The sequence below is a fragment of the Erythrolamprus reginae genome, chromosome Z, assembly GCF_031021105.1.
Source record: "Erythrolamprus reginae isolate rEryReg1 chromosome Z, rEryReg1.hap1, whole genome shotgun sequence".
NCBI lineage: Eukaryota > Metazoa > Chordata > Lepidosauria > Squamata > Dipsadidae > Erythrolamprus > Erythrolamprus reginae.
Window position 1 is genome coordinate 1,431,768 of NC_091963.1, and position 25,860 is coordinate 1,457,627.

The 25,860-nt window shown below is 44.6% G+C and overlaps 2 protein-coding genes across 2 annotated transcripts; both read left to right on the forward strand.

Annotated features, from left to right (window-relative positions):
* Positions 1-5,666, forward strand: LOC139153452 (polypeptide N-acetylgalactosaminyltransferase 4-like). The gene has a single exon (XM_070727411.1). The coding sequence runs from the start codon at positions 43-45 to the stop codon at positions 1,762-1,764; it is 1,722 nt and encodes a 573-aa protein (XP_070583512.1). The 5' UTR covers positions 1-42; the 3' UTR covers positions 1,765-5,666.
* A 7,494-nt stretch (positions 5,667-13,160) lies between these two features.
* Positions 13,161-25,860, forward strand: LOC139175708 (Golgi-resident adenosine 3',5'-bisphosphate 3'-phosphatase-like). The gene is made up of 5 exons (XM_070766931.1): positions 13,161-13,742; positions 16,776-16,935; positions 18,023-18,118; positions 21,250-21,411; positions 23,803-25,860. Exons 1-5 carry the CDS (start codon positions 13,377-13,379, stop codon positions 24,072-24,074), a joined length of 1,056 nt encoding a protein of 351 aa, XP_070623032.1. The 5' UTR covers positions 13,161-13,376; the 3' UTR covers positions 24,075-25,860.

Genomic DNA, 25,860 nt, shown 5'->3' on the forward strand with positions numbered 1-25,860 from the left:
CCTCGCTGCTACGGCCGCCTCTCCTCCTCCTCTTCCTCGGCCATGCGAAAGCGGCTGGTCCGTCGGGGCTGCGCGCTTTTGGGTTTCCTGAGCGTGGCGGCTTTGCTGGCTCTCCAGCTGCCCATGTCTCCTTTCGGGGCGCCGGGCTCGCGAGCTGGGAGAGGGACCCCCGGGGGTCTTTCCTCCTCCCTGCCCGAGCAGCTCTCCCAACCCGTCCAGGACAAGCCCCCTCCGGATCCCTCCGAGCCGGGAGAATGGGGCAAAGCGTCCCACCTGACTTTGGATGCGGAGCAGAAGCGGCAGGAGGAGCAGTTGGTGGACCGCTACGCCATCAACGTCTACCTTAGCGACCGCATCTCGCTGCACCGCCACATCCAGGACGGTCGGATGCCCGAGTGCAAAGCCAAGACGTACGACTACCGACGGCTGCCCACCACCTCGGTGGTCATCGCCTTCTACAACGAGGCCTGGTCCACCCTCCTGCGGACGGTGCACAGCGTCTTGGAAACCTGCCCAGCCGTCCTACTCAAGGAGGTGATCCTGGTGGACGATCTCAGTGACCGGGCTTACCTGAAGGGCCAGCTGGAGGCCTACCTCAGCCGCCTGCCCCGCGTGCGACTGATCCGCACCCAGAAGCGAGAAGGGCTGGTGCGCGCCCGGTTGATAGGCGCAACCTTCGCCACGGGGGAAGTCCTCACTTTCCTGGACTGCCACTGCGAGTGTGTCCCCGGGTGGCTGGAGCCCTTGCTGGAACGCATCGCCCAGAATGATTCCGTCGTCATCTGCCCAGTGATCGACACCATTGATTGGAATACGTTCGAGTTTTACATGCAGTCCGGGGAGCCCATGATCGGCGGCTTCGACTGGCGGCTCACCTTCCAGTGGCAGGTGGTTCCTGACTACGAGAGGCGACGCCGGAAGTCCAAAGTGGATCCCATCCGATCGCCCACCATGGCCGGCGGCCTCTTCGCCGTCAGCAGGAAATACTTCGAGTACCTGGGCACGTACGACACCGGGATGGATGTCTGGGGCGGTGAGAACCTGGAGCTCTCTTTCCGTGTCTGGCAGTGTGGCGGTGTCTTGGAAATCCACCCGTGTTCCCACGTTGGACACGTCTTTCCAAAACGGGCCCCGTACGCCAGGCCTAACTTTCTACAGAACACCGCCCGGGCCGCCGAAGTCTGGATGGACCACTACAAAGAACATTTCTACAACCGGAACCCTCCAGCACGCAAGGAGAACTTTGGCGACCTTGCCGAACGGAAGCTCTTACGGCAGCGGCTGCAGTGTCAGAACTTTGACTGGTATTTGAAAAACGTCTTCCCCAATTTACACGTCCCTGAGGATCGGCACGGCTGGCACGGCGCCATCCACAACCTTGGCATCTCTTCCGAATGTTTGGATTACAACTCGCCGGATCACAATCCCACCGGGGCTCACGTGAGCCTTTTCGGTTGCCACGGCCAAGGCGGCAACCAATTCTTCGAATACACGTCCAATCTGGAAATCCGTTTCAACTCGGTGACCGAACTCTGTGCTGAAGTGCCAGAGCAGAAGGATTTTGTCGGCATGAGAAATTGTCCGAAGGATACGTCTCCCGTGCCAGAAACCATAATATGGCATTTCAAAAAAGATGGCACCATCTACCATCCACACTCCGCCAAATGTCTGAGCGCGTACCGTACACCAGAGGGCCGCGCGGATGTAAAAATGAGGACATGTGACCCGTCAGATAAAAACCAACTCTGGAGGTTCGAAAAATAGACCCGGATCGCCACCTAAAATATAATTCCTGGCGATATAAAGTTTGGGCCTCTTAAAATAACTTGCCAATATTTCCAGATGAAAATGAAGGAGTGGGGAAAAAATAAGATTTCTGGGTCAGTTGGTAAAAAAAGTGCCTTTTTTCCTAAACTGAAAGAGTGGCAGAATGCAACAACACTTCGCAGACAAGTTGAAGTGTGTTTGTTCTGCCCGAATCACGACAAACGGGACCGTCCCGGGAGCGGGTTAAATTCAAGGGAATTGAGAACAGCACAATAATTGTTCCATTTTTAATATATGCTAAAGGATGTGCAAAGTTGTGAAATTCAGGAAGTGGTTTTTCTGAAGCTGGACCAAAAGTATTGCTTTCAAATGATGGTTTTCAACCTTGGCAACTTTAAAATGTGTAGACTTCAACTCCCAGAAATCCATTTCAACAACTTCTCAGAATTCCACTTCGATGTGTGTGTGTGCTTGGAAAATTCTGGGAGTTGAAGTCCATGTATCTCAAAAGTGGTCCTGGTTGGGGAAAAGTATAATGATGCTTTAACAAATGTGCCGGAATGAAACTTATGGAATTAGGGAATTCCTTGTTTTAGGACCGAGTTTTAATTCCTCTCCTATGCTCAAAGCACCTTCCATGTCATTAGATTTAACTCGTGTTCAGTTAAAGGGGTTACACAAGAATTTCATTAATGTTTGTGTGGGTAAATTGGTTAAAAGAGTGTTTAGTGTTTGGTTACATTGGGCAGATTGGTTAAATTGGTTAAACAAGTGTTTAGCGTTTTTGTAAATTAGTTAAATAAGAATTTAAACTGGTATTTGGTTAAATTGGGCCAATGGCTAAATTGGTTAAACAAGTGGCTAGTGTTTCTGTAAATTGGTTAAGTGAGTGTTCAGCTAGTGTTTGGTTAAATTGGGTACATTGCTTACATTGATTAAACAGGTGTTTAATTAGTGTTTGGTTAAATAAGTGCTTAACTAGTGTGTTGCCTTAATTGATTAAATTGGTTAAATTAGTGTTAGAGTTTGATTCAATTGCATAGAGTGGTTAAATTGGTTAGCCAATTGTTTAATTTGTGTTTATGTCAGTTGATTGAATTGGTTAAATTAATTAAATGAGTGCTTAACTAATGTTTGGTTAAATTGGCTAGAGTTTGTGCCAAGTGATTAAATTGGTTAAATAAGAGATTAGTTAGGGTTTGTGTAAATTGGTTAAACAAGTGTTTGGTGGAAGACTGAGATACTTTAAACACTCATTTTTAACAAGAGGGCAGCTAGGGAAAACTTGACAGCCTTCTGTGGGAAGAAGGAGATTTTAAAAAGCAATAAAAGATTGATTAATACTTCTAATCAATCCCAATGTGAAATTGATTTGGGAAGGCAGGCAGAAATAAATAATCAAGATTGAGAGAATGAAATAGCCAAGGATTCTTCTTCAGGCTGCGTTAAAAAGCCAGAAAACATTTGTACAGGTTACTATTATTATTATTATTATTATTATTATTATTATTATTATTATTATTATTATTGTGGGTGTTTGAGGGTGTGTGGGATTAATGATCTCTGCCTCCTTAGACAATCAATCCCTTTTTAAGGCAGAGGGAAAAAAATTGTGGTCGGATTCTTCATGCATCACGCCTTAAGATAAACATTTTGCTTTTCTTGAGGCCTAGAAACTTTCCTTTGGAAAGATTATTTATCTTGAGCTGGGATTTTAAGGCGGTGTCCTACGTCCTCCTTAGGTACGTGGCAGATCCGTGAGTAAGGGAGTGGTAGTAACCGGTGAGGACTTGTTTGTTCCCAAAGTTGAAATCTCGTAACCTCTACCAATTCCCCAAAAACTGAGGAGCAAATTGGATGGCTTCTTCCATTCGCCAAGTATCCAAAGACACTCGCCAACCAAATCCAGGCAGCCGCCAAATTTTTAAAAGTTTTATATTAAAATAAAAGGAATTACACAACTCGATCTTGGCGAGGCTGAAAGAGAAACAGGAAATTTAAAAACATCACCGCGAAAGCATAAGTGAGTCATCGGCCTTTGACCTCAGAGCTTCAGGAAAGTTTTTATAGACTGTAAATAGAACAGAAGGAGAGCCTGAGGGTTTGAAGGGACCTTAGAGGTCATCTAGTTCAACCCCCTAATCAGACAAGAAACTTTTCTCTCACTCCTCCTCCTCCTCCGAAAAAACAGTTTGAAGGGAACTTGGAGGTCATCTAGTCCAACCTCCTGTTCAAATAGGAAACCCTTTTCTCCTTCTCAGAATAATCGAGTTGGGTGGGACCTTGGAGGTCATCTAGTCTAACCCCCTGCTCAAACAGGAGACCCTTCTCTCCCCCACCCCCCTCCTTCTTAGAATAATGGAGTGGGAAGGGACCTTGGAGGTCTTCTAAACCACCCCCCTTGCTCAAGCAGGAAGCCCTATATGTAGAGCGACCCGACCTCTGATGGTCTTTTTGGTTTTGGGACTTTTGGTCCTTGTCTTAACTGGGAAAGAAGAGCGAAACTAGCCGGCTTTGAAATGTTTGTCTGTGCCCCTGTTTGAACTCGGGTGCCATCGCACCGCACAAGATTCCATTCTCAAAATTCAAACTTTGGGGATTTTGGATCTGTCGCTGATTTAAAAATAGATTTTTAAATACTGTTGTTTTCAATGTGTGCGTGACAGAGGTGGAAGGATGTTTTTGAACCTGTGATATATATATACATATTTAGATTATTTGTCAATGTGTAGGTGATGGAGAAGGAAGAAAATCTTTGATCCGTTTTCACTTGCAGGGTTGGGACTACAGTAAAGAATTTTGCAATTCTTCACCAGAAATAATACACAACTCTAGAATTAAGAGGCCAAAATTTCTCCTAAGGGGGGGGGGATTTTAGGAACTTCGTTCAGGAGAATTTTTGGCAATAGGGCAAACAATCCTCCCTTCCTTCTCTGAATCTTTTTTTCTTAAAATAAAAGTTTCTGATTTTTTTCCTTTGGGGATTTGATAGCCCAAAACAATCACAAACAAATTGTCCAATTTATTAGGGAAGAAAATACCTTGGTTTACCTAGATTTTCCTATGCACTTCTATCTACGGCTATGCCAATAAAATTGTTTGATTCTTAAGCACTGAGATGGGAATTAAAACTTGCAAAATTGTGACTTGAAAACTCACAAGTGGCCTTGGCTTTTGGCGCGTAAAGTGTTGCGCTGCATTAGCTATGCAATTATTCCTTTTGCCCCTATGCCTTATCACACGTTCTTTTTTAGTGCAAAAATTGTATATATGCTTAGTTTAAAACTGATTTCGGGAAAAATTCTCCCAGCTGAGCAGAAAACCCAGATGGGCCTCTATATTTTTATATATATATAAAAAATATTTTTAACTATGCATCATTCTAAATCCATTTTGTATATAGAAGATGTCCCAGCTTTATACAGTCTATTGCAAGGGAAATATGCATTAAAAATGTGTTGTTACACTATGCTTAAAAGCACAGACCCCAGCAGTAATTTTGCAATAATTTTTCAGAATAGCAAGCATGCACGTCTGTTAAAATTTTGTAAAAAAAATTTTGTATAGAGAATTTGCACTGGCAATCTTTTTAATTTTAGCTCCAGCATCGTTCGTAAGCAAAAGTTCAGAAAGCAATAATGGTTGATGAGTTTTTAAATTGTCTGACAGCTCGCAAAAATCCAAAGTAGAAGTACAGTATTTGCGTTCTTTTAACAATGATAAAATTAGATTTGACTGGGATAAAAATTAAATTTTACTGTGAGGCCTTGATACTACTGATATTTTTGTCCCCAGATCTGTCTTTAAAGGCTTGAATGATTTGACAAATACACGTTTTGCGATAAATGGTTTGAAATGGCAGAAATAATAATAATAATAAAAAATCAGTTAAGTCTGTGATTGTAAACTGATATTTTTATCTGTTGTGTTAGCTTTTACAATGTATTTCTGGATCCATATCTCTGTTTCATTAATACAATGTGGGTAAATTGTCCTCGACTTATGGTCACATCCAAACCCCCAATTTGCATTGTTAAGCAAGGCTGTTAAGGGATTTTACGATCTCTCTTGCCACGGATGTTAAGCAAACCACTGCAATTGTTAAGTATATGGTGTGGTTGTTAAGCAAATCTAGTTTCCCCGCACTGACTTTGCAATTTCCATGAGGGGAACAAAATACAGAATAAATACAAAATAGAATAGAGAATGCAGAATACAGAAGGCCAAATACAGTATAGAGCAGGTAATACCGAATGCAAAACCCGAAACGCAGAACCTAGAATACAGAATAAATACAGAATGTAGAATACAGAACACAGATCAAATGCTGAACACAGAATGTTGAACCCAAAATGCAGAATCCAGGATAAATGCAGAATGTAGAATACAGAATAGAGTGCATAATACAGAACTCTGAAGGCAGAATGGAGAAGAGTGCATAAAACAGAAAGAGATCGCCCAAATCGCCTTGCAAAATTGTGAGTGCTTCATCCCTGGAGTTTTTTAAGACGAGACTAGACCACCATCTCTATCTCAAATTGTATATAGAGTGTTCTGCTGGAGCTGGGGACTGGAGCATAGGACCTTCACAGGGCTTTCTGTCTCTCCTCTGATTGATTGATTAAAGTGATAGTCGAACTATATACTGCTTTAAAAAGGCCGCACTTAGAATACTGCATCCAGTTTTGATCATCACAATACAGTAGTACCTCTAGATACGAGCTGCTCCACATGCGAGTATTCCACGAGGGGAGAGAAATTTCTGTTCCAGACCCGAGCTCAAATTCGGGATACGAGCTGAGCGTCCACTAGGTGGCGCAAGAATCCTTGCTTCTGATTATCTTGAAGGGGAAAAACAAAGTCTAAAGCCATTTGTTCCAGATATGAGTTGTTTGACATACAAGCTCCCTTCTGGAATGAATTAAAGTCGTATCTAGAGGTACTACTGTATTTGAAAAGACATTTGAGACTATGGAAGAGTGCAGAGAAGAGCAACAAAGATGATTAGGGTGGTGGAAGCTAAAAACATAGGAAGAACGGTTTCAGGTACTGCGTATGTCTTAAGTTTAATGGAAAGAAGGACTAAGGGTGACATGATGGCAGTCTCAAATATTTGAGGGGGCTGCCCTAAAGAAGAGAGGGTCAAACTATTCTCCAAAGCACCTAAAGACAGGACCAGAGGAATTACAGCTAGTCAGCGGAGGCCCATCTAATAACTCTGGCCATCTTACACAAGCTTCTCCTTCCTTCTTATTATGCCAGTCTTGACATTAGGAGGAAAGCACAGCTGTAAGTCAACACTAATCAAATGTCCACTCCTCCTAACAGGTTTGGAGAAATCCCAAATATCCCGGTCTCAATCTTCCTGGCAAACTGGTTTAGCGAGCTGGGTTTGATGGAGAGAGAGGGGCGGGAAAGGGGATCTTAAAGGAACCCATTCTGCATTTCGGGTCCAGTGTCTCAATGCTCAGGCATCTCAAATTCAACTCTTGGCTGCTGATAATGAAGGCCAGGTTGGCATATATCCAGGCTGATTTACCTGGCAGTCACTACTGTACTAAGAGACGGGATTCTTGCGTAGATCTGGTTTTGCCAAAGTGCCAAGGTGCCTTCCGAAGCTGTTATCCACCATTCTGCGTTCTGTATATGGTGTTTTGCACACTGTAATCCAAATTCTGTATGCTACTACAGTGTTTCTCAACCTTAGCAACTTAAAGAGATCTGGACTTCAACTCCCAGAATTCCCCAGCCAGCGAATGCTGGCTGGGGAATTCTGGGAGTTGAAGTCCAGATCTATTCAAGATGCCAAGGTTGGGAAACACTGTGCTACTAGGTTGTGCCTTCTGGGATCTGCGTTCTTCTGCATTCTATATTTATTCTGCATTCTGGGTTCTGCACACTGGGTTCTCATTCTGTTTTGTACCCTTTTCGTTCTGTATTCTGCCTTCTCGGTTCTGCATTCTTTATTGAGCACTCTGCATTATCTATACCAATACCAGAATTGGGTTGCTAGCCGGTAGGGGCCACACTGCACACCGGTAGTAACAGTCACCGGTAGTGACTGTTGGGCGGGCGGGCGCGTCCCGGTGAGATTTTGCTTCTGCGCATGTGCAGAAGCCAAATCTCTCCGGGACTCGCCCAACCACCTGTCGGTCATCCGGAGCTGCATGTACGTTGCATCGGTAGCGGCGATAAGTAGGAATCCCTGTCTGACTAATACCTATACCTATGTCTATATCCATATATACCTACCTACTCACCTACCTACCTATCTATCCTGCTCAAAAGAGTAAAGGGAACACTCAAAGAACACATCCTAGATCTGAATGAATGAAATATTCTCATTGAACACCTTGTTCTGTATAAAATGGAATTGTCTGACTGAATGTTATATAGGGTTTTTAGTTGTACTTTTTTAATATATTAGATTTGTTCTACATCCTTTGTTTTATACTTATTCTGTGAGCCGCCCCGAGTTTTTGGAGAGGGACGGCATACAAATCTAATAAAATTGAATTGAATTGAATGTGCACAACAGCATGTGAGATTGATTGTCAATCAGTGTTGCTTCCTAAGTGGACAGTTTGATTTCACAGAAGTTTGATTTGCGTGGAGTTATATTCTGTTGTTCAAGTGTTCCCTTTATTTTTTTGAGCAGTGTATAATCTACATCTGCATCTATATCTCTTTCCATATCTTTATCTCTGTCTATCTCTATCTCTGTAAATACACAGTACAGTGGTACCTCTACCTAAGAATGCCTCTACTTAAGAACTTTTCTAGATAAGAACCGGGTGTTCAAGATTTTTTTGCCTCTTCTTAAGAACCATTTTCTACTTAAGAAACCGAGCCCGAAAAATTTTCCCAGGAAAATTGAGAGCGGCACGAAGGCCCGGCCAGTTTCCTGCCATTCCCCCTTTAATCCTGACCATCTCGGGCTTTTCTGGACTGCCAGAGGAGCCTTTCGGTGGCACTTAAAGAGGCTTTGGCAGTCCAGAGCAAATGGAGCATTTTCCTTTCTCTGGGAGCTTGGAGAGGGAATAAACCACTGTGGTGACTGCCTTGTGCTGCCTCCCATGTACCCGGTGCGAGGTTGCCTCCCAGAGCGTCTGGGTGTAGAAAGGCAAAAGGGGTCGCTTCACCCTGGCCAGATCAACTTGGCTTCAGCCAAACCAAAGAGTTGCCACAGTGAGGGAAAGGTGCTGGCTACAAAGCGAGTGAGTGAGAGGGGAGCCCTTCAGCATGGGAAGGAAGGGGAAGCAGGGAGCAGCAGCAGCCGCCTCTTGGACAAAAGAGCAGGAGGTGTGTGTCCCCCTGCCCACCTAGGTTTCTCTCTCTGGCGCTGTGTATGGGAGGCAGCCTTGTGCCGAGTGTATGGGAAGCGCGTGCTCCTCCTCGCCGCCTCAGAGTCCCTCTTTTTTTTTTTAAGCCTTAAAGTTTTGGATTTTTTTGATTCCCCTCACCTCACCTTCTTCCTTCAGCAGCGACTGTCCTCCTCCTCCTCCTCCTCCCACCCAAATTCCAAGCTTTTATTTCTTTCCTAATAGGTTTTCACGCATTATTTGCTTTTACATTGATTCCTATGGAAAAAATTGCTTCTACTTACAAACTTTTCTACTTAAGAACCTGGTCACAGAACGAATTAAATCCTTAAGTAGAGGTACCACTGTATATATATATTATATATATACCAGTATAAATATACATATATGCACACACACACACATAAGGTATTTTGTGTATGTGTGTGTGTGTGTGTGTGTGTGTGTTTATACTTGTAGTGTGTACACATGTTGTACCAGTATGTGTAGGCATATAATCTGTATGTATCCAGGTTGTCAACATGAGGATTGAGCCCAAAATTCATGTGACTAAGAGAGAAATTTGTTAAGTGAGTTTCCCACCATTTCCTGCCCCTGGTAGCAATCCTTGTTAGTCAGCCGGTTGTTAAGTGAGTCCGGCTTTTCCACTGACTGCAAATGGTCAGTAGATTGCAAAAGGTGGATCAGTTGACCCTGGGGTACGGCAACCGGTCGTTAATATGAACCAGTTGTCAAACATCCGAATGTAAAACAAAATCATGTGACTAGGGGGTGGCTGCAATGGTTGTGTGAAAGTCATAGCTCACTTATTTTGGTGCTGTTGCAAATTCAAATGGTCACTAAATGAACTGTTTTAAATCAAAGACTAACCTGTATGCAGGGTTACTGTCCCTTCTCACGACACACACCAGTTGTGAAATCCAATTTTTTTTACTACTGGTTCTGTGGGCTTGGCTTGGTAGGCATGGTGTGGCTTAGTGAGTGTGGCTGGGGAAACATACTGCAAAAACCCCATTTCCACCCCACTCTGTGGTCAGACAGAGGTGATATTTGCCGGTTTTTCAAACTACGGTACTCAAAATTTCCGCTACCTGTTCTCCAGAACATGTCAGAACCTGCTAGATTTGACCCACACGCACACACAAATATATTTTGTGTGTGTGTGTGTGTGTGAGTGTAATGTTATAAGCTGCCCTGAGTCTTCGGAGAGGGGAAGCATAGAAATCCAATAAATAAATAAAAGAGAGAGAGAGAGAGATGCATGCATAGCGATAGAGAGATAGTAGAGATAGACAGTAGAGATAGACGATAGGTAGATAGATGCATAGATAGAGAGAGAGAGAAAGAGAGAGAGAGAGAAAGATGATAGATAGGTAGGTAGATAGATAGGTAGTGAAGGGACATAATAATAGTAGAATAGGGAGAAGTACTGGGAAATAATAATAACTTGCTATTTCGCTTTTGTAAGAATTGCTTTGCTAAGAATTAGAATTGCACCCGCCATTTGCTTCTACAAGTGATCTAACAGTGGTTTGTCAGGGTTACATCAGCAAAATGCCCGTGTGGCTAAGCGCTCAGCCTCCCCGGTTCCTTGCTGCACAGCCAATGCAGGACTACAAGAAAGACATGGGCCACGGGGCCAGAATTGGGTACTAAGGTGATATCTGAACATATAAAAGGACCAGGAGCGGGTTGCTGCTACTGCTGCTACCAGTGCGCTGTGCGTGCAGTTTTGGCTCTCTGGTGTGTGTGTGTGCATGCGCACCCCTTGTGAGATTTTGCTTCTGTGCATGCGCAGAAGCAAAAAACCACCAAAATCTCACACACATGCACTTCCCCTCGCAATATGTTGCTTCCTGTGCATGTGCGGAAGCAAATCTCATTAGGATGTGCAGGCGTGCATGCCAGAAACCCAAAGCTATGTGTGCAGCTCAACTTTCGTTACCAGTGCTACGTCCTTATCTCTACCGGTAGCAACCCAGTACTGAAAAGGACGCCATATTTTCCCCAGGTGTGACTATTTCTTACATGCATTGTGTCTGTATGTTCTGGATATAGTTTTATCCAGTATTTTGTTTGGGTGAAAAATAAAATCTGTTTCTTTTTGCAAGCCTCGACTCGAGTCTCACTATTTGACATCTCAGTGGCTCTGGGAAGCTTCTGGGAACTTACAGTAGGTAGGCAGGTAGATAGATAGATAGATACTGCTAGATCAAGGGCCAGCAACCCACGGCTCTGGAGTCACATGTGGATCTTTCATCCCTGTGCTCCAGCTCTCTGACTTTCAAAGTATGTGCAACACCCACTGTCCTGCAATTTATTAAGCTTTTCAACCCCCAGCTAGCCAATCATGCATAAATTCAAGAAAATAAGTTTCAGAAGGATATTTAATTCAACTATATATGCTGGTTTTGTGACCACTCAGAAAACAAGTCAAGCACGGGAAGAGTTTGTGCCTCCTAATACAGTGATACCTCATCTTACAAATTTTTCGACATACAAACCTGGGGTTTAAGATTTTTTTGCCTCTTCTTACAAACTATTTTCACCTTACAAACCCACCGCCGCCGCTAGGATGCCCCGCCTCCGGACTTCCGTTGCCAGCGAAGCGCCCATTTTTGCACTGCTGGGATTCCCCTAAGGTTCCCCTCCATGGGAAACCCCACTTCCGGACTTCTGTGTTTTTGTGATGCTGCAGGGAAATCCCAGCAGTGCAAAAACGGGCGCTTCGCTAGCAACAGAAGTCCAGAGGTGGAGTTTCCCAGCAAGGGGAACCTCAGTGAAATCGCAGCATCACAAAAACACAGAGGTCCAGAGGTGGGGTTTCGAGGCAAAAGGGGTGAATTTTGGGCTTGTATGCATTAATCGCTTTTCCATTGATTCCTATGGGAAACATTGTTTCGTCTTACAAACTTTTCACCTTAAGAACCTCATCCCGGAACCAATTAAGTTTGTAAGACAAGGTATCACTGTATTTTATTTTCTGTGGAAAACAGTTCCAAATAGCTCTCTGTTTAAGGTTACCAACCCCTGCGATAGGCAGACAGACAGACAGACAGTTGATTCCAGAGGGCCGGGGCCACTACAGAGAAGGCTCTTCCCCTGGGTTCCACCAGACGACATTGTTTTGTCGATGGGACCTAATTGGTTGCTGGGATTCTTGCGGCAGCAGGCAGTCCCGGAGGTATTCTGGTCCGATGCCATGTAGGGCTTTATAGGTCATAACCAACAATTTGAATTTTGACTGGAAACTGATCGGCAGCCATATAATCTATGGATGTAACATATTTTTGCTGATAATGAAAAGGGAGACTACTATAGATCTATTTCGGACTTATATACAGCGTGTCCCCCAAAAATGTATACACATTTTAAATAATTGTAAACTTGGTATTATAATTGTATTATTTCAAAAATGAAAAAATATTTACAAGTATCATTTTTTATTGCATTTTAAATAATTGTAAATAGCAAATAATTAAACTTTTTGAACACAATGACAGCCAGACCAACCTTCGAAAACAAATAAAAACAATAAAATGATACTTGTAAATATTTTTACATTTTTGAAATAATTATAATAAACACCAAGTTTATAATTATTTAAAATATGTATACATTTTTGGGACACCCTGTATATTGAGAGTTGGAAGGGCCATCTAGTATGTGCATCTGTATTCATTTATGTCTATAGATTACAGTACACCCATGCATACACATATGCGTATATATTACACATATATTTTCCATGCTCTTCTCTGCCTTAAACTCTAGCGACCGTTTTTTAAAAATGTATTCCGCCAGCAATTTTTTCCTTTTTTAAGGAAGAATAGGAAGTTGCCCAGTCGGAGAAGGTGACGATTAGCCAACGCCTTCCGTTTTCCTTCCCCCGGAACCAAACCTCTCGCCGCCGCAGCTTCTCCCCCACACCGGCCCCCGAAAAGTGACCGCTCTCTCTTGCTCCTTCTATTACCCCTTTAACCCTGGCGCACGCGATGAGACGTAGCGCTCCCTAGTGACGTCACTTACAGGCGACACCTCTACGGCGTTGAAAAAAACCACCGGAAGTTTGCGTTTTGGCTACGTGCGCGCGCCGGAAGCACAGGAGCCGCGCCGGTGCTGAAGCGCTCAGTCTCCCACCCTGCCCCCGCGCTGAGGGAAAACCTCAGCGGCGTTGGGAAGGGGACCGGAAGTGACGTCCCGGCGCTGATACGCGCTCCGGAAATGCAAGCCACGCTCCACCCCTGAGGCGCCATGGCTCCGCTCTGAGGTAAAAAATAGGCGGCCATGGCGCCGATGGGGATCCGGCTTTCTCCGCTAGGGGTGGCCGTCTTTTGCCTGCTGGGCTTGGCGGTGCTCTACCACCTCTACTCGGGCTTCCTAGCCGGCCGCTTCGCCTTGTTCGTCTTGGGCGGGCCTCCTGCTCCGGCCGCCGCCGGTGGCTTGGTGGACTTGCGGGAGTTGCTGGCGGCTTCTATGGCGGCGGCGGTCCGCGGCGGGGCAGAGGTGCGTCGTGTCCTCGAGGAGAACGCGCTCCACCCCCGGGCTAAAGGCAAGACCCGCGAAGGGGCCGAGGAGAAGATGACCAGCGGCGACCTGCTCTCCAACCGCAAGATGTATTTCCTCCTCAAGGCCGCTTTCCCCGATGTGCAGGTGAGGGGAGGACTCCAAAGCCCATCTTCCGCCTCACCCTGTGTGTGTGTGTGTGGTGTCAGGAGGACGGAGGCACCTGGGTTGGGCAAAGGGTCGGGGGACGCCGTCCCTGCAGAGGAGGCTTTCCCAAGCAAGGCGAAGGGGAAGGAAGCAGGTGGAGTTCAGCTCCTACGATTCCCAGCCACCCAGGCATGCCAGGGCAAGCTGGCTGCCGGATTAGAAACAGGAGGTATGAATGTCAAATCAGCATGGAAGGTGCAGTCTCCCTTTATGCCAAAAAGCTTACACACAAGGACATCCCGGTTGGTTTTTGCAATACAACCACGAATCGGGATGGAGCAAGCAGAAAAGCAGAAGTTGCACCCTGTTGTAACCTGCCAGTTGCTACTTATTGCTGTAATGTCAAGTGTCTTTCATTTTATCCCAAAGTGATGCAACACCTGGACAATCCCGCTAGTTCCCCAAAAGCGACTGTTCTGAAAACTCAATTAGTCCTCGACTTATGACGGCAGTGGTGCTCCCAATTTCTGGCAGTGTTAGAAATTCCTTTTCTGCCAGTCGATCGGTTTTCTTAAAACCTTGGTTAAGGGAATCGTTCTACAGTCCTTGTTCCCAACGGAGTCACGGTTTTCAGCATTGTTAAGTTGGAATGGTCACTAAACAAACAGTTGTAAGCTGAGGACTACTTGTCAGTTGTAAGCCGAGGATTATGAGTCAGTCAAGGTGCATGGTCACTAAACAAACAGTTGTAAGCCGAGGACTACTTGTCAGTTGTAAACCGAGGATTACGAGTCAGTCGAGATGAATGGTCACTAAACAAACAGTTGTAAGCCGAGGACTACAAGTCAGTCGAGGTGACTGGGGCCCATACTTGTCCACCTGTCTGGGAAGAGTTTGATCTGGTGACACTTGATGAAGTGGACAAGGCCATTGGAGCTGTGAGTTCCGCCACCTGTTTACTGGATCCGTGTCCCTCCTGGCTGGTCTCGGCCAGCAGGGAGGTGACACGGAGCTGGGTCCAGGAGAGTGTCAATGCTTCTTTGGGGAGGGGTCCTTTCCAGATCCCTACAAGGAGGCACTTGTGCGCCCCCTCCTCAAGAAGCCTTCCCTGGACCTAGCCATTCTTAACAACTATCAGCTAGTCTCCAACCTTCCCTTTATGGGGAAGGTTGTTGAGAAGGTGGTGATGCTCCAACTCCAGGGGTCCTTGGAAGAAGCCGATTATCTAGGTCCTCAACAGTCAGGATTCAGACCCAGCTACAGCATGGAAACTGCTTTGATCGTGTTGATGGATGATCTCTGGCAACATGAGCATCCTCGATCCACAGCTCACATTAGAGAACCATCTTTCAGCTGTGGCGAGGGGGACGTTTGCCCAGGTTCGCCTGGTGCACCAGTTGCGGCCCTATCTGGACCGAGACTCACTGTTCACAGTCATTCATGCCCTCATCACCTCGAGGCTCGACTACTGTAATGGTCTCTACATGGGGCTACGTTTGAAAAGTGTTTGGAAACTTCAGATCGTGCAGAATGCAGCTGTGAGCGCAATCGTGGGCTTCCCTAGGTATGCCCATGTTACACCAACACTCCGCAGTCTGCATTGGTTGCCGATCAGTTTCCGGTCACAATTCAAAGTGTTGGTTATGACCTATAAAGCCCTTCATGGCATCGGACCAGAATATCTCCAGGACCGCATTCTGCCACACGAATCCCAGCGACCGGTTAGGTCCCACAGAGTTGGCTTTCTCCGGGTCCCGTCGACTAAAACAATGTCGTTTGACGGGAGCCAGGGGAAGAGCCTTCTCTGTGGCAGCCCCAACCCTCTGGAACCAGCTCCCCCCGGAGATTAGAACTGCTCCCAACCTCCTTGCCTTTCGTAAACTCCTTAAAACCCACCTCTGCCATCAGGCATGGGGGAATTGATACATCTCCCCTGGGCCTAAACAGTTTATGCATGGTATGTTTGTGTGTATGTTTGCTTTTAATAAGTGGTTTTAGTGTTTTTAAATTATTAGATTTGTTGGACATTGTTTTATTTTTGTTGTGAGCTGCCCCGAGTCTCCAGAGAGGGGCGGCATACAAATCTAATGAATAAATAAATACTTGTGCAGGATTTGGCACTGCCTGTAAAAGGTTTTAGCTGGGGGCAAAAAATAGCATTTCCATGAGAAGACTTATTGGTTTATGCTTCAAAGCACTTTCCTTGGATAACGTTATATGACACTATATTCCAGGACTTTATTAAGATGGGAATGCATGATAGAATGTGGAGTCCTCGTTGATCTCTGAGCTTTGTCAGTTTTTCCTTGCAAATCTTGACTGACCCAACTGGGCTCGAAGGGAGTGGGGTTTATGAAGAGGAGGAGGACTAGGACTTTGAGGTCCATGGTGGTCTGTGAACTTGAATGTTTTGTTTGGCTCAGCTGGGGAATATTGTCAGTGCCAGAAAGGGTTATATAAAAAGAGCAAACCCCCACTCTCCACTTTCCCCCCCTAAGCATTGATGACATTAGCTGGTTGGGTCATGAAACATCTGCAAGAAAACCATCAAGCTCAGAGAGTACCAAGAACTACAGTTTTTTCTTTTCCTTCTTTCAAGCACTGATGCCATTCCTTAGTTAGGTCATGAAATATATGCAAGGGAACCACCAAGGTCAGAGAACAGCAAAAAAACCATAGTCTGTCTCGTATACCACCACCTCCTCCTTTTCCTCCTCCTCTTCCTCCTCCTCATCTTTTCCCTCATCCTAACACTGATGCTATGCCTCATTAGATCATGAAAATGTAGCCTTCAGGGTTAGAGAACAGTGAACACCCTCCAGCCAACCTTCTTCCTTACCCTCATCATTCTCCCTGCAAACCTCACTCCCTTCTACCATTGATAATGTCCCCTACTTTGGTAATAAAAAGTCCACAAGCCCATCCCGAGGCTTAGAAAGTGTCACAATTGAACCCTGTGGTACACAACTATTCTAACAGGATTAAGTGCACCTCGGTTGATTTGAAGATGATACGTGTGTCCTTTTCCTTCAGATAAACAGTGAAGAACACTTGGACGAAAATGACCCGGAGGTTGTCTCCTGGGACCACACCATTCCCGACGATGTCGCAAGACAAGTCCAGCCAAAGTTGGTTCCAGCCGAGAGCATTACCATGTGGATCGATCCCTTGGATGCAACTCAGGAATACACAGGTAACAATGATCAAAGACCAACTCTGAGGAGAATATCGGGGCTCTATCTACCTACCTACCTACCTACCTATCTATCATTTTTCCATCTAATTTATCATCTAAATATTATTTATGTCTATCATTTATCTAAATGTTATTTACATCATGTCTATATTATTTATCATGTCTAAATTTTTATCTATCATGTCTATTATTTATCATCTAATTATTATATACTGATCTATCTATTTATCTATCCATCCATCCATCCATAATATTATTTACTTGTCTATAATTTATATTCTATATATTATTTACTTGTCCCTCATGTCTGTCTGTCTATTTAGATAACTAAATATTATTTACTTGCCTATTTTATCATATCTACTGGTATCTAGCTTTCTGTCTATCTTTCTAAATACTATCTATCTATCTAATCAATCATAATGAAGAAAAAAGATGAGAGTCAAATTCCAAAACCCTCTCTGTTGCCAAGCCACATGGCAGCCAAGTGAGTTCTGCCCTCTTTTATGACCTCCCTGGCCAGATATTTTTAGTGAATCCGTGGAGTTGTCAGTCATGTAGTCATTAAGTATATATATAATTCAGTTTATTACCGTCCTAGAGCAAAGTCCAGACCAAATAAAAACCCTTGGTCAATCTCCAGTTAAAAATTCTGGAATAAAATAATACATAACAGATAAAGAATCTATGGTAAAATCCAATGTCAATTCCACATGGCCTGAACTATACCAAAATGACAATCCATGGGGACTTCCCTGTAGTTGTCCAGTTAGTCATGTGTTTGTTTAGTGAATTTACTTGTCAGAAGGTTGCAAAAGGGGATCATGCGACATTCCTCCTCCCCTGGAATATTGCAACCGTCATAAAGACGAGTCAGTTGCCGAGGCTTTGAACTTTGATTATGCAACCACAGGGACATCATAAGGGTGAAAAACCAGCTATGGGTCGCTTTTGATTAGGGCCGTGGCAACTTCGAACGGTCATTAACTGAACTACGGTAAGTTGAGGACTATCTGAAATGTTTACGTTCGCTTCGTTTTTGCACGGACGTGACGTGTGGCCGTTTTCTCCGCTTCCCCTCCAGAGAATCTTTCTGAATACGTCACCACGATGGTGTGTGCGGCGGTGGACGGGAAGCCAGTAATCGGCGTCATTCATAAGCCATTTTCCGGATACACTGGTAATGGGACTATGTTTTTAAATTAAGATTTTATAGTTTAGTTGTTATATTTGACTTCTTTTTACTGCCTTTGTAATTTTTATGCTGTTGCAAGCCACCCTGAGTCCTTTGGGATTGGGCGGCATAGAAGTCGAACGAACGAACGAACGAATGAATGAATGAATGAATGAATGAACAAATAAGTAAGTAAGCAAGTGGCTTAAATTCTGTAGAGATTCCTCCGTCATCCAGTCATGGTTGTCCCAAAGGTGCTTTTTTCAGGAGGCAGCTAGACTTAAAAATAGATGTTTCATTTCTCATTCTTCAGCTCTGACAGGACAGTGGGAAATGGAAGGATTTGCATTCCTTGCAGGCAGCTGGTCATTTTTATCCTTTTGGAGCAGGGGTGTGTCACACTTAATTTCATGGAAGGCTGCATCAGAGCTGTGGTTGACTTCGGGAGGCAGGGGTGGGGGGCACAGCCGACTGCCATGTTTCCTCTTTGCATTGGGTAGACCGTGCTAAAGCCACGCAGGTCGGCCCTTTACATTCCCCAGGATAGCCCCGTGGGTTGGATCTGACCACACTGGACTGGATCAGGCCCTCAGGCCTTGTGTTTGACAGCCCTGTTTTAGAGGGTCGAGGTTTCTCTGTGTCCTCAGGGTCACCTGAGTAATGCAAATGGTTCCTGCAGGCCAGGAAAACAGGGAATTATCAGGAAAATTGGCAGTTCAAGAAATATCAGGGAATTATTAGGGAATTCGTGAAAAAAGAAGGAATAAATCAGGGGGGGGGGAAACAAACTGTATTAAAATATTTAAAAGTCAGGGGAAAATCATATAAACAAAAAAAACAGAAAACGGATCCCACTGCCTGGCAGAGTCAAGCAAAAATGTGGCAAGAACTTGCTTCCTCAGCTACCGATATTTCTCCATGGCTTAGCCGTTTGGTATGATGTCATCTACGACTGTGCCTTAACTAGATGGCAAGTGACAGGGAAATGTCAGGAAATTTCAAAATGCTTCCCCCCCTAGACACCCTGTTCCTGTAGTCTGCATCTCCCCCCCCCCTCTGGAAATTCATTCTTAGTCTCACACCATTCAAAGGGTCTTCATCCCAAATTGTACAGGTAAAGGTCTGTAGAGATTCTCAGTCATCCAGGTCATGATTGTCCCAAGGATGCTTTTTCAGGAGGCAACTGGACTTTTTCCCTGAAGAGTTTTTTCTTTGGGGACGTTCCGCTTTGTCATCCTATCAGAACTGAAGAAGCTGTTTGGATGAGAAGCGAAAGACCTTGAAGGGAAAAAAATACAGGACAGTTCAGTGGCCTCCTGGAAGAAGACTTTTGGGACAGTAAGTGGCTTGTTTGCTTTAATGCAACAGGTTTTTTTAAAAGTTATATTAGATTATATAATTTATAAAGCACGGTTTCTCAATCTTGACAAGATGCCTGGAGCCTTATTTCCAGTGTTAAAAACCATTAGGGTATATCAAGAACCTGCCTTATTAAACACAGTTGGATATTGTACAGAGAATTAGTTGAACAGACAACGAAAGAGAAGATTTTTAGCTCAGGGTTGAATTGCAGGGGTCCTTGTTGCTCTCTCTCTGAGGACATTTCAGGACCCAAAGAGGTAACATCCTCAGTGCTAGAAGGGAATGGAGTTTGTAGAGAGAGAGGGAGGAGGAGGAGGAAGAGAGGAAGAACAAGGAAGACTTTAGGATCCTTAGTAGTCTCTGAACTTGGGGGTTTTTTTCAGATGTTTCATCTCTCAACTAGGTAACATATTCAATGTTAGAGGGGGAAGGTTTGAGGTTTGGGGCTACCTTTGAAAAGTGTTCGGAAACTTCAGATCGTGCAGAATGCGGCCGCGAGAGCCATCGTGGGGCTTCCTAGATTCACCCACGTTTCTACAACACTCCGTGGCCTGCAGTGGCTGCCGATATCCAGTCACAATTCAAAGTGTTGGTAATGACCTTTAAAGCCCTACATGGCATTGGGCCAGAATACATCCGGAACCGCCTTCTACCACACAAATCCCAGCAGCCGATAAGGTTCCACAGAGTTGGCCTTCTCTGGGTCCCGTTGACCAAACAATGTCGTTTGGCGGGCCCCAGGGGAAGAGCCTTCTCTGTGGTGGCCCCGGTCCTATGGAATCAACTCCCCCCAGAGATTAGAACGGCCCCCACCCTCCTTGTCTTTCGCAAATTACTCAAGACTTACCTTTGTCGCCAGGCATGGGGGAGTTAGGATATTCCTTCCCCTAGGCCATTACAAGTTATGCATGGTATGTTTGTGTGTATGTTTGGTTTTTATAATAAGGGTTTTTAGTTGTTTTATTAAATTGGATTGTTACATGTTGTTTTTTATCATTGTTGTTAGCCGCCCCGAGTCTGCAGAGAGGGGTGGCATACAAATCCAATAAGTAAGTAAGTAAGTAAGTAAGTAAGTAAGTAAGTAAGTAAGTAAGTAAGTAAGTACCGTAAGTGGAAGAGGAAGACCGTGGGTTCTTAGTGCTCTCTCGGCAGATGTTTCATAACCCGACTAAGTAATACGTGCTACACGGGAGTGAATTTTGCAAACAGGATCATGAGGAGGGGGAGGGGAGAGGGAGGAAGCAGAGGAGGAGGAGGACTAGGGGGTCCATGGTGCCCTCTGAGCTTTGTGGTTTTCTGTATGTGTGTGTGTATAGAGTATACATATGTGTAGGTAGCTAGGTAGGTAGAGTTGATTGATTCGACAGAGATATAGATAAATATTTAGATCAGAGTTTCCCAACCTCGGCAACTTGAAGATATTTAGACTTCAACTCCCAGAATTCCCCAGCCAGCAAATGCTGGCTGGGGAATTCTGGGAGTTGAAGTCCAGATATGTTCAAGTTACCAAGGTTGGGAAACACTGATTTAGATAATACAGATTTAGAAAGATACAAATAGATTTGTAATATGTAATATGATACAGCTATATAAATATTTGGATTTGATACAGAAATATGGCAGATGATATATAGATATATTTATACAGAATAAATGGATAGGTGCCTAGATATGTAGATGTAGATTGAGAGTTAGATATAGATGGATATAGACATATACCTCATTTGAAAGCCATAATAACCAACCCCTTCAACTGGTGACTTGCTGTTTTCCAGCTTGGGCGATGGTCAACGGTGGAGCCAACATTCAGCCCCGTTCCTCCTACAACGAGCGGACGCCAACCATCATCGTGTCGCGATCCCATGAAGGGCAAGTCAGGCAGATGGCGCAGCAGAGCTTCGGCAACCAAACCGCCATCATTAAAGCCGGTGGGGCTGGTGAGTGAATTCGGATTTTTCTTTTTGTCGCATTTTGAGTGGCGAGTCTGTGAGCAGATGGAAAATTTGTTAGATATTTGAGGAAACTCCCAATCTCTCTCTAAATTTTTTTTCCCGGTAAAGAATATGATTAGTTTCTCAAGACGCAACAGTTTGGTTAGTGATCTTTGAAAGTTATGACAGCCCTGGAAGAAGTGACTTTCAGCCATGGTTCACACTGACCACCATTGCAACCTCCCTGCGGTCAGGTGATCAAAATTCTTAACATAGCAACTGACTCATATTTGTGATGGTTGCAGTGTCACGAGTCATGTGGTCCCCTCTTCCGATATTCCAATAAGCAGGAAACCAGATTAACTTAACAACTGTGTGACTTAGGGAACAACTGCGGTGATTCACTTACCAACGGCAGCCCAAAAGGGAGCAAAACTCACTCAGGCTATGTGTCGCTTAGCAGCAGAAACTTTGGGGTGCAATTGTGGTCGTATGTAGAGGACTGCTAGTATAGTTCCTGAGGCTTAAGAGAGATAAATTAAATCCATCACGCCTTCTGTATGCCACTTGGAGGCACTCCTGGACTTACGACCGTTTGGTTTAGTAACTGTCAAAAATTACAGTGGCCCTCAAAACAAAAAGTGACTTAGAAACCCTTTTGTACATTTAACGACCATCACAGCATCCCCAGGGGGTCACCTGGTTAAGATTCAGACCGACAGCCAAAATCAGTGGAAAAGCCAGAACTACTGCAGGGATTCCTTTAACAAATGCCTCGCTTTGCAACATAAATTCAGTTCTCAAATTGTGACTGTATTGACAACCCTGATGATTCACTTAACCACCATTGCTAGAAACGTAAAATCAGGTGAAGGTCTCACTTAACAACATAATTATTTAGCTCAATTGTGGCCATAAGTTGAGGAGTCCCTGTACTCACTTAACAACTGCAGTGATGGCCAGAAAGATTGTAAATTGGGGCAAAAATCCCTTAACAAATGTCTTGTTTAACAACAGACATTTGAAACTTCATTGTGGTCGTAAGTTGAGCAGTGCTCAACTTAATGATCACAATGGACCCCAAAATTATCCATCTTTGGTCCTGGGGGAAGAAGCAATTTCCCCCTCGGATGGGGTTTGCCACTTGAGTGTCCTCCTAGATCCACACCTGAGTTTAGAACAAGATCTCTTGGCTATGGCTAGTGGGGCTTTTGCACAAGTTCATCTTGTCCACCAGTTGCAGTCCTACTTTGACCAGGAGTTGCTCCGCACAGTCACTCCCTCCCTGCATAACCTCCTGTCTTGACTACTGCAATGCGCTCTACATGGGGCTACCCTTGAAGAGTGTTCGGAGACTTCAGCTGGTGCAAAATGCAGCGGTGCGTGCAATAATGGGTGTCTCAAGGTGCTCCAACTTCACGCGAGCTGCATTGGTTACCAGTCGGTCTCCAAACGCAATTCAAGGTGTTGGTTATCACCTTTAAAGCCCTAAATGGCTCAGGGCCAGACTATTTACAGGACCACCTCTTCCCTCACACCTCACTGTGGCCAGTGAGGGCCCACAGAGTCAGCCTTCTCCGGGTCCCGTCCGCGAAACAATGTCAGTTGGCGGGACCTCAGGGTAGAGCCTTCTCTGTGGCGGCTCCGACCCTGTGGAATCAACTGCCCCCAGAGATCCACACTATCTCCACCCTACCGGTCTTCCAGAAAGCTGTTAAGACCTGGATTTTCCAGCAGGCCTGGATTTAGAACTAGATTGATTGTAATGTATGCATTGTTTTTTTAATAATACAGTATTATCCTTTTTATTACACTGTTGATTTAATTGTTGTATTTTTTACTGGTTTTTTTTTACTATTGTTGTTTTAAAAACTGTTGTTAGCCGCTCTGAGTTCGTTTCGGAATGAGCGGCATATAAATACAATCCATCCATCCATCCGGTCGGTCGGTCGGTCGGTCATTCATACAGCCAATTCAGACATTTCTACAATTTTTCCAGCCACTGTTTTTAAACTAATCACTGCAGTTGTTAAATTTAGCAGCACGGTCTTTAAGTGAATCTGGCTTTTCCCCATTGACTTTGGCTGTCCAAAGATCGCAAAAGGATCGCCTGACCCCCCTGGGATATTACTGCTGTCTTAAATGCGAATCAGGTGCCAAGTGTCTGAATGTAACTTGTGTGACGCTGGAGATACCGCAACAGTCAAAAGTATGAAAAATGGTTGTGTGAAAATCGGTCCTAAATGCCTTTTTTCAATGACGCAGCCCGTTTGAACCATCACTGAGCGAACTGTTGTAAGGAGAGAACTGGCTGCATATACTGTATTGCTGATACTAAGAATCAGCCTTCCTCCCAATTTTTAATATTTTTTATTTATTTTTCCTTTCTTCCACCAGGATACAAAGTTTTATCTCTCCTCGACGTGCCCGAAGCGAAGCAGGAAAAAGCCGATGTCTACATCCACGTCACCTTCATCAAAAAATGGGACATTTGTGCCGGCAACGCTGTGCTGAAGGCCCTCGGTGGCCGCATGACCACGTTAGCTGGGGAGGAGATCACCTACATGGGCTCCGAGGGTAACGAAGGCGGCCTCATTGCCAGCATCCGGATGGACCACCAAGCCCTGGTTGAAAAACTCCCCGTCCTTGCCAAAACCTCTCGAAATTGAATGGCTGGCGGTGTGTGCGTGTGCGATAAGAACCCGATGGGAGCTGCTTAAAATGAATCTGGTGCAAGAGGAGGATGGAAAGCGAGGGGACTTCTTCAGGGCCGTAATCTTGCCACGGCAGCGTTTGGAGAAGACAAACAGAGCGTGGGAGAGATGGGCTTCGGAGCTGAGTTTTCCCATTCTTAAATTTTGAGACGGTTCTCGTGGCCAAACGCTACTGAGAAATCGAGAGGTGGCTTCCTTGTCTGAAATGAAATCTCTGGATTTCTCCGTAACGTCTGGAAGGACTTGGATAATGTATTTTTTCTTTTTTTTCTTCCGGGAGATGAAACCGTTTTCCTCCCGACGGACGGTCCTAACTAAAACGACAAGAAGGAGCCCGGTTTTTATGATTACTTGAAAATGCAAACCAGCGTCATATGGAAGAGTGTTACTCTCTCTCTCTTTCTCTCCCTCTCTGTGGGTTTTAATTAATTTTATTATGAGAACATTGCTTTGTCCTCCCACCCCCACGCCCCCTCTGTGTGTCATTGCGAAAAACAGTGTGCCCCTGTGCAATTCCTGACTACTGAATATTATTGCCGTGATAAACCCTTGTGTGGCCCAGAAATGCTTTTTTCCCCTCACCCTTCTGATGTAAGACACACCTTTGATTGTTCAGCTCTTTATGCAAAGGATAGGTAGGTAGAGGTTTATAAATCTCTCTCTCAAAGGATCATATATATAGATATATTATCCATTGCATATGTTTGTCTATCTGTCTGTCTACCTACCTACCTACCTACCTACCTACCTATCTATCTATCTATCTATCTATCTATCTATCATCTATATATGTCATCTCTATCATCTGTCTGTCTGTCTGTCTATCTATCTATCTATGAATCTACCTATCATTTATGCATCTTATCTATGAATCTATCATCTCTATCTCTATGAATCTGAATCTATATGAATCTATATCTCTCTCTGAATCTATCATTTATACAGTATATATATTTATATATACTGTATCTGCATCTATCTCTTATCTATGCATCTGTCATCTATATCTCTCTACCTACCTACCTACTTACCGAGTGAATGTGTGTGTGTGTGTGTGTGTATACCTTTTATCTTCTATCTATATCTTTTTCTTTATATATATAAAAATGGCTGTACGTATGTATGTATGTTCCAGCATAACTCTGGAATGCCTCGAACAATTTCAACCAAACCTGATACACATGTGACTTACTATCTGGTGAAAAATACTGTGGGGTGTAAAACACCCCTGGCACCCATAGGGGTGGCCTTTCGGAACAACTGAGAGAGGCCTAGGCCTCCCTCACATAGTAGGCTTATGAAAGGAGCCTGATGAGGCCACTACAGAGGCCTTTGAGTGAGCACAGCCTAAGCAGATCACCTGCCCCAACCCCACAGCTTTGGCCTGTGTTCCCAGGATCGTCCTTCATTGTGTGAAGGAAAACTCATCACCCCAACTGAGGCAAAGCAGGTATAGAGGCCAGAGAGGAGGCCCAGCCTACTTCAGTAGGGATGGAGGAGGGCCACCACGGGCCAGCTCAGGGATTTATGTTCCAGTCCTAGGCCCTGTTTGAGGAAATGGTAAAATGCGGGGGGTGACAGAGGCAGGGGGTTAGCGCTTCTAAATCCCCCAGCTTTGCACAGGTTCTATAGCTGGGATTTGGACAAGGTCCTTATGCTTTTAAAACCCTGTAAATAAATTCTTTTAAATTAATACTATAGATATAATTCATTCCTGTCTAATAAAAGATTGGGATAAATA